The sequence below is a fragment of the Rhinolophus sinicus genome, chromosome 17 (assembly GCF_057876585.1).
Source record: "Rhinolophus sinicus isolate RSI-liver-muscle chromosome 17, RSI-T2T, whole genome shotgun sequence".
NCBI lineage: Eukaryota > Metazoa > Chordata > Mammalia > Chiroptera > Rhinolophidae > Rhinolophus > Rhinolophus sinicus.
In genome coordinates, this window is record NC_142517.1 from 97978981 (window position 1) to 97988626 (window position 9646).

The following is a 9646-nucleotide window of genomic DNA, read 5'->3' on the forward strand; positions in this document are numbered from 1 at the left end:
GAGTGAGAGTCCAGCCAGGTATGAAAAGATAGATAGATATGAATTCATGAGTTGGAAAAAATGAGCAAAGACATTCTAGGCTAAGGGACGCACAGACAGGAAAGCATGATGGTCAGACCCACCCAAAGATAAGATGTGGATACACGAAGAAATGCACCAGGAGTTCTCAGGAACAAGAGGACAACCAAGTGATACGGCAGCGAGGTGATCTGCAAGCCTGGAACAGATCCTTTCAGTGTGGCCCTCAGAGGAAACCAGTCCTGCCAGCACCTTGATCTTGGCCTTCCAACCTCCAGGACTGTGACAAAATAAATTTCTGTCCTGTAAGTCACCCAGCCTGTGGTATTTTGTTATGGACGCCCTAGATATCCAATACAGACTGAGTGAAGAATTCCAGAGCTCTTCACATGAGGGGAGAAAGGGGACACAGCCAGCTGTGTTGACAAATGGCTCTATCTATGAAAGATTCACTTCATCTACCACGAGAGACAGCTTAAAACCCTCTTCTATTCTTATTAATCAATTCTTAATGAAAGACATTTTTGTTCTCTACTCAGAAGCTAATTACAAATGTCTTGTTTCTAAAAGTTCACCTAAATCCTTAACACGAGAAAGGAAGAGAAATGAATCAGTTTGGTAATGCTAAATTTGGAAACTTTGATATGTGGAGTATGGACTTAATTCCATTATATACTTTAAAAAAACACAATCTGAAGGGATAATGAAGCCATTTATCTCTAAAGCAAGGCAAGAAAAGATTAAAGAGATAAGTGTCTCATTAAATTGATTTTTAACAAATCCAGTGCATTGGTAGTCAAAGTAGTGACTTTATGCTCTTCTTATAAGATATAATATCCAGATTTCCAAAGGGGTATCTACACTTCCATCATTTCTCTCACTCGTATGTCTTCTGAACTTCTTGTATATTGTCTAAGCACTTTTCTCAAGTATAACCAGTCTGTTTGACCCCAAACCTTTTGAAACTTGCTTGAAAAAAACACACAAAAAAAACTGGTTATAGATTCATATTCTGTACAATGGGAAGGCTAAAATGATTGAGTGCTTTTTTTTTGAGAGGAGTTTTCAAGGCTAAAATTATTTAACTCTTTCAAACAATTAAATGTGGTGAAATGACAAAAATTATAGTTCAACTGTTCTGAGTTGAAGTATCCTAGAAATGAAAATGAAATCCAATAAAAACAAAACAAAACAAAAAACCCTGTATTTTGAAGAAACAAGCATAAACCATTAGGAAGGGGCACATCATTTCGGGAGTGAATTTCTATGAACAGAAGAATGCAGGTACTTCTCTGAAATGTAAGCACCAGCTGGAAGCAAGAACAGTGCAGGGTGGTGGCTGACTTTCTGTTTCGCATCTTTCAAGCACATGTAATAAGTTTCTTATACTTATTCAAATGTATACAATATTTACAACTAGGTCCCAAGTTCAACATCTCTCAATGTCCACCCTGGTACTTCCCTTGTCTGAGCCACCATCATCTCTTTTTTAGTTTCTATTATAGCTTCCTAATGGGTCTCATATCCCTGCATCCTCCCTTACTCCCTTCAATGTATTTGAAACACAAAAGAGAATCAACCCACCATAGGGTAAGCCAGATCCTTGTCTTCTCTTCACAGAATCTTTCATCACTAGCCAAAATCTTTAGAATGACCTGGGAGACCCTCTATGATCTGTCTTTTAGTGACTGCTCTTCCCCTTATGTATTCTGGTTCATTGCTTTTCAAACACCCCAGGGACAACCCCACCTCAGAGCTTTCCGATGGGCTCTCCCCTCTGCCTGGAATACGATTTCCTCAGCCAGTGTCATGGCCAGCTCCTCCATGTCCTCCAGGTCTTTTTTCAAATGTCCCATTCTTACCAAGTCTTCCCTGGTCCTTGTATTTCATATTCCTCCTTCCCTTCTTAGCATTTATCATTTACCTAGCATGCTATGTATTTAACATACTTATCTTGTTTATCGTCTGTGATCCCCAGTAAATGTAAATCCTGTCTGGGGCAGGGATCTTTGTTTTAAACACCACTGTCTCCCCAGCATATGGTATATATTGTCCATAGTAAGCACTCAATAGATATGTGTGACTTTGGAGAATGAATGAATGAATGGATGGATGGGTGAATGAATTAACTTCTAAATATTTTGAAAATATTAGTAGAAATAAATGGCTCCATATAGGGAAATTTTAAAAGTTCTTTATGCTCAGGTATGTTTCCTATGAGGTAAATCAGAATATTTGAAGATGGAACCCAATCATCAGTATTTCTTCAAGCTCTTCAGTTAGTCACCTGTGCCACCTACGTTGAGAACCATCAATATGAACATATTTTCAAACTTGAAAGTGCTCCCAGAACTCCCAGGGTATCTTGTCACAATGTATATTCTGATTTGATAGGCTTGGGATAGGTCAGAGAATCTGTCTTTCTAACACACTCTTGAGATGCTAATGCTGCTAATCTGTCCAACCACACTGAGGAGAAACACTTAGATCCATAGTCAATTCAACCCAATGGCCCTGGGACACCTTTGATCATGGTCTATACTTTGTGTTTTCCTGACTCATCTTCCTTAGTTTTAGGTTTGCATCATGATTTACTTTAAAAATTTCTTGGAAAACAAATATGGCATAAATACTAATTAAATACATAAATGAAGAGAACCTCTTGAGAGATATTTTTGGGCTGCAGAGGGGGGTAATAACCCAAAGTAAAAATAAATGTGTATTTACACCTACCATTTTTTAAACAGGAAAAGTAAATTTAAAATATTACCTACATTGTATATCACACATCCGAGATCACTTTGTTTGAAAAGACAAAAATTCAATTGAATTCCCATCAATTGAAGTCTGAAAATTATACCCCAGATGAAGAATCCAAAAGAAGCAGTAGGGTGGAAACTAGTTTAGAAGAAGGTTTAGAAGAAAAAAAAAACTGTCCCATATAACCCCAAATTACTTTTTTTTTCTTTTTTCCTTTTTTTTTTTTTTACTAGCTATTATATTTTGGGAAACATATTTCACATTTACAGGACCATTTTCTTTCCTGTAAATTGGGGGGGAAATAATTTCATCAGCTCTTTTGCTTAGTCAGATAAGAGTTAAAGTGTATCTTAACAGTCTTCAAAGGAAAAGCAAAGGAAAAAAGCTCTTTAATGCCACAACTATGTGTCATCCTTGTCTAGGAGCATAAATTTGCACAGCGGGCAGTGTAGTGAAAACAGCTCATAATCAACTCATCACCTCTCATCATCGCTAGGATCAAATGCAAATGGGAAAGAATGCCACTTCAGTCATTGCTAGTGAAAATTAGCATCTGTGACACTAATGGTGTCTCATTTATTATGCACTTTAGATTTTTTTTAAATGGTGAAAAAAAAAAAAAAAAGGTTTTTCCAGAACTGCCATTATTCCAATGTTTCCCTTTACATGAACAGTGGTATTTGAATCTCTTTTATTCAAAGAAAAGCCTCAGTTAAAATTTATTAACATAGATCATTAATCCCAGCCAAACAAAGGCCAGTTTCTTGAGTTGCAGTTTCATTTGTGAGGTCTATTCCTTTTCTATTTTCTAAGTATCTACCATATTCCCTGACCTGGAACAAAGCTCTACTGCAAAGGTCGACTGGCCTCTCTAGGGATTCTTGCACAACAGTTGCTGTATTGGTGTGCTTCTTAAAATCAAACTTAAACATGAATTAGTTATTTCTAAACACATACATACAAACTTTCTTACGTACACATTAAAAGACTTGCAACCAAGAAAAATGAAAGTGCATAACACTAGTGAGCTTCATACTTGAACTAGGCTACAAAACTCAAGAAACTTCATTAACTTGACAAATATGTATAATATTAAGAGCATATTACATTGAAGGTGCTATGCTAGGTGCAGGAAGGAGATACATAGCTACACTTAGCTCAATATTAGATCATGATTTTTCTTTGACAATTTGAACAATTTGAAAGTTGTTATTGTTGTTTTATAGTAAGTATTGCAGCTTGTGTGGACACCTGGAGGGATTCTGTAGGTGGAATTCTTGCATTTAATCATAGACAGAAATGGAAGATTTCTAAATTCCTTTCCAACTTACAGAAGTTCTTAAAGACGTATCCTGCCTGGTTTCCTTAAAATTTAGCCGGTAATTAAAACAGAAATAGAAGTAATATTTACAGTCCCTATGCTTGTAATGGCAGCTTAATAATTAAGAACAGGAGTGCCAGAAATTGACATCTATATTTCTTATCACATTTTCTTGTGTTTTTGTTTGTTTGTTTAACCTACATGTCTTTGCTCAAGTAACCTCCTCTATGCCTTCTGGAAGGCTATAAGGCTAAATAAGAGTGATTCCCTCACAGAATTGTTACAAATATTAAATTATTTGTGTACAAAAAGCTCTGAACACAGCAACAGATATGTAATAAACTCACAATAAATATAGAAAACTAAAAATAGTACATTTTAGTTGGAAAACCAGTCAAAGGGAATTATGTTTTATAATGTAAGGATTTATCGAGTGTAATGAGATCATGTCTTACCAAATATGAATCCTGGATATGGTTAATTTAAAAAAAAATCATTGTCAGTAGTGGGGCACTAGTGATAAGCTGCAAATAAAATTCAAAAAGGAAAGTACAGTACCTTGCATGTATGTTAAGCAAGGCTGTTTTTGATTGACTGCATGTAGAATAATTAACCACTATTTATAAAATTTCTCTTTTTAATCTGCAATGTACCTATACACGATAGAGAGTTCTGAGACACAAATTGAATTTGTTGGAATTTACTAACATTCCAGCATACATAGTGGGTTTCTTTTGTAATTATTTTCCAAGGCTTTTCCAGTTTCCCTTACGGGATACCTTTGGTTTTTCCCTCCTAATATACACTATGGAAGTCTTATAATAACTATGGGTACTACTGATCCTATTTATGAGGTATTTGAGGGAAGGAACCCATATCAAAAATGGAGAAACAGAAGAATAAAGGGTGAAAAAGAGGACACATTAGTGATAAAATTACATATGGTAAAACAGTATTTTAACATTTATTTTGACTTTTTTTTAAATTCATGGACATGTTTATTAATAAGTCTTGTGAATATAAGAAAATAATAAATTGTTTTGTATATAGAACTCTAGTAAAATCTATTGCTACATTTTATATCCTTTTTTAAAAATTATTCTCACAACAATAAGACTTATTTTGAAACACTAATAACAAAGTCCTGCATTTAATTCCTTTTCAAATGGACAGTTTCATAACTTTTATTTGAGGTAATATTAGTTATAATATAGAGGGTGCCAAAAAATGTATACACATTTTAAGAAAGGAAAAAACTGTATTAAAATTTTAATACACTGAATGACGCTAGCATTCATTAGATTAATGCCATCTTTTGAGCAAACCTCATACTGCACATTGCTACTATAATTCAATTCAACTTCAAAAAGTAATACACAGATAACATCTCTTAAAATGTGCACATTTTTTTGGCACCCCTAGTATGCATTCACCATTTGAATTGGGTACTAGGTCACCTGAAATATAACCCATAGGAGTTAACATGAAACAGATGATTATATAATATTTCCATCATTTTTTAATGCTGTTCATTGCCTGCTTTAGTATTTACAATAAAACAAAAAGAAATCTCTCTCAGTGATTCTGAAATAGTATAGCTCAAGGAGTGTACGTTTCTAAGTCAGGAGATGTGAACTATCGTCTGGTATGTAATTAAAGAGTATAGACAGTGGTACCCTATATTTCAGATTGATTTCTTGATGGTTCTATTCTATCTTCTAGACACAGGCCTTATGTTCATCCAGTAGAGGAAGGGATTTGAACTCCTCCTTCTACTACTCATTTACTTCTAGGGATCATCATGACATCCATCTCTCCCATCTCTTATGGATTCTGTTTTTTTCCCATAAGATACACAAAGAAAATTACCCGGTAAAATAAATGTTTCTAAGACATAATTATAATAATTGAGCAAATATATCTTCCATATTCAAAGGAAATGGCTTAGTTGACCTGGAATGTATGAAAAATCCACTTGCACATATACACCCATGTATCTTCTTAAATTCATGTAGAATGGATAAAGAAGAAGTGGTACATATATACAGATGTGGTAATATTACTCAGCTGTTAAAAAAAACAAGAAATCTTATCATTTGTGACAACATGGATGGATCTAGAGGGTATTCTGCTAAGTGAAATAAATAAAAAAAAAGATAGACAAATACCAAATGATCTCACTTAAATGTGGAACCTAAAGAACAAAATCAGTGAACAAACAGGACAGAAACAGACTCACAGATACAGAGAACAAACTGATAGTTGCCAGATGAGAGGGGGGTTGGGAGGAACAGGGTGAAAAAGGTGAAGGGATTAAGAAGTACGAATTGGTAGTTACATAATAGTGCTGAGGATGTAAAGTTCAGCAAAGGGAATATAGTCAATAATTTTGTAATAATTATGTGTGGTGCCAGGTGGGTACTAGACTTATCTGGGGAATCACTTTGTAAATTATACAAATGTTTAACCACTATGCTATACTCTTGAAATTAATGTAATATTGTACGTCATCTGCAATTGGAAAAGAAATTGATTTAAAAAATTATATAGAATGAAACCATCCATCTAAAGAAAATGAGAATTAATTCACAACAAAAGTTAACATGTTTCAATGTGATTATTTTCAGTGATATATTTTGTTCTCAGGTGCATATTTTATCAAATATATTTTTACTTTTATGAATAAGGACATCACTAAAATGAACAATACTCCATATTATTACTATAGTTCCTGCAATTAAGGTGAATGATGATAATAGACTAAAGTATCATTTTGAAAATAGTTTAATGACATAGTAACTCACTACATAATGCATGCCTTAGGAGATATTCTAACTTCAGATTTGAAATACTGGGAGGAAAACCACCACTTCGTGCTAACTTTTGCGATCTTCCTAAATCTACTATTATAAACTCAATATTGGCTGCATTTAATAAAGTAATTTTTATATAAAATTAATCTTAAGTTAAAAAAGTAAGTGATTCTTTCAGAAACCTTTTTTGTACTCTGGGAAATGTTATCTTGAATTTTTGTATTAGGGAAAAAAACAGAAATTATGATATGTTACCCAGCTGTATTTTTAACTAAAACTGCTTATCTATTTTTTATCAGATGTTTGTGTGAGAAAGAATTAATATTAAAAGTCATTTATCCTTAGTTTCCAAAGATTGGAAATCATTTATTTCTAGTTTCCTTCAGAGAGATTGTGTGTAACTTGCAAAGAGTTTTAAAACATTGACCAGTGTTCAATGCCATATCAATTCAAAAGTTCACAATTAATTCCCAATCCTTTCTTTCAGAATGGGTGCTAAACAACTAAAGACCAATAACATATAATAAATCAGTCCTTAAAAACACATTTGAAACCAACTATTGTTCATTTACAAGCAGGTTAAAAATGTTAGTTACCTAAGAAACTTAAGAAATGCACAAGTATTAAAGAAATTGTCTCCACCAGTATTTCATAATAAATAACTAATTTAGACTTCTAAAATAGAATCTGAACTTTGCTATTTATGCTTTATTTTTTTAAAGTAGCAATTATTGTCAAGACTAAAAATAGAATAACATTCCAAATAAAACCAATTTGACAAATCTGTCAATTTATGGGATTTTGATGCTTCCTAAAACACAACACAGTCCTCTCCTCAGTAATGCTGTTAGTTCACGAGACAGAACAGAAAAACACTATCTCTAAAAGGCTGTCATATTTTAATAGGAAAGTGGAAAAAAATAAAATATTTAACCAAAATATCTATTTTTGCATCCTTCTCATAATTAAGTATACTGTCAAGAGCTGAGCAGTTAAGAGATAAAATGCATTTGATCGATTGTTAAATAGGTATTAACAACTTTATAGTTATTAAAAATGTGCAAGAAGATTTTATAATATCAACCTTTCAAACAGAGACCACCAAATTGATCTCAAGAAGTTGATAGTCTGATTTCAAAGTTCAGTTACAGATGCAAATGATCAAATAGACACTACAAGATAAAATTACAAAGACAATAATTGTCAGGTTCAATTTTGTCATTCAATTTTTCCACATTTGCCATGAGGCATTCAACCCTATGGTTGAATTTATTTGTGAGTGACAGATAAGAACAATGTGTGTGTGCGAGTTCTATTAAATGGTTTAGTTGTGTTTGAATAGTATGTATGAAATTACCTTACCTTTGGTTTCTGATGTTTCTCCTTCTCTGAAACATTGGATGGTTTTCTTTTCAGCATTTTGAATTCAGACTAATCCAAGTGAGTATGCTTTGTGTTGTTACAGGAAGAACTGAGGCCAGACAGCAGTGCTGCCTGTGATGTACAGCAGCAGTAAATGAGTCTCAGTCCTGTGACCTGCCACTTCCTTCTTTGGTCAGGATATGACTTCACATCGACACGGATAAAGGTTTTTGGCTTTTTTTTTTTTTTTTTTTTTTTTTTTTTAAGTAATTCTTTGGTAACTTTTTAATGTTCTTCCTCTGCTATATTCTATGAGGTACATTCGGGAACTTCACATTTTGACATGCCTGCAGTACGTATAAGAGCCATGAGGATTTCAAAATAAAACTCATTTTTTTCAGTTTATATAAAAATAAAAATCTATGACACATTCTATGGGTTTAGGGAAGAAAACATCTGAGCCAATAAATAAACTAAAACTTGAGATGTGTGCTTTATGGTATTAAAAAAAAAATGAAGACCATTCTCAGGGTAGTCAATTTTACATTTCCAGAAGTTGAAATAAACTAGATTTTATAAAATAGTAATCCTGTTTAAAGCATGCATGCATGTATTTAAAAATTAGAATGAATGAAATTTATGTAAATATAAATGGGGATATGACTCCAAAAGCAAACGACTATGCATATTGTTATTTTTAACATAACACTATATTGTAAAGCCCTGAATAATATGGAAATTAATTTAACAGAACCCTCAATTAACCAGATGATTTTCTGCCACAAACTACAATGCCATATACTGATAATCACTGTTTCAGTAATGGTCCAGTAGACCAATGGTACCTTCAAATGAAGCATCCAGAATCCGTATTTAATAGGCCTGGAATAGCACTAATATGACTTAGAAAGACTTTCCTCATTATACGAAACGGTTTAACATTTTTATTGTGATGCCAAAACCAAGATATCCAGGAAGTAAAAGCAAGAAATGCATGCCTTCTTGCTCCAAAGGGAGACTTGCAGAATGTCTGAAATTCCAGTTCTGTTAAAACAGGCTTGTTAGGGAAATTAATCTAGATTTATCTTTATAAAACCCCTGGGTTAAAAAGCAGTGGTTCCATATTCTTGATGAGCAGCTTCTCTAGATAACAAATCAACTGACCCTATTTCTTAGTCTTCCTCACATCTCTAAGCCCCTCCCCCCTGAGGCCCAGTTCTAGTGTTCAAATTTCACTAATTTGTTTAACAAATATTGAACTGAGCATCTATTGTGTACTATCTGCCAACACAAGTCTCTTGACTAGCTTAAAAAAAGTTTTTGTTCTATAATAGAATTGAAGGAATACACTTGTCAAGATTATTGTTAATAT

General features: G+C 33.4%; 1 protein-coding gene across 1 annotated transcript in view; it reads right to left on the minus strand.

The window, feature by feature from the left end:
• SAMSN1 (SAM domain, SH3 domain and nuclear localization signals 1) overlaps positions 1–8441 on the minus strand; it is a 47793-nt gene extending 39352 nt beyond the window's left edge. The window contains exon 1 of the mRNA XM_088793838.1: positions 8275–8441. Coding sequence (XP_088649964.1) covers positions 8275–8331 — 57 coding nt within the window. The 5' untranslated portion in view covers positions 8332–8441. The remainder of the gene's footprint in view (positions 1–8274) is intronic.
• Between the last annotated feature and the right edge of the window lie 1205 nt (positions 8442–9646).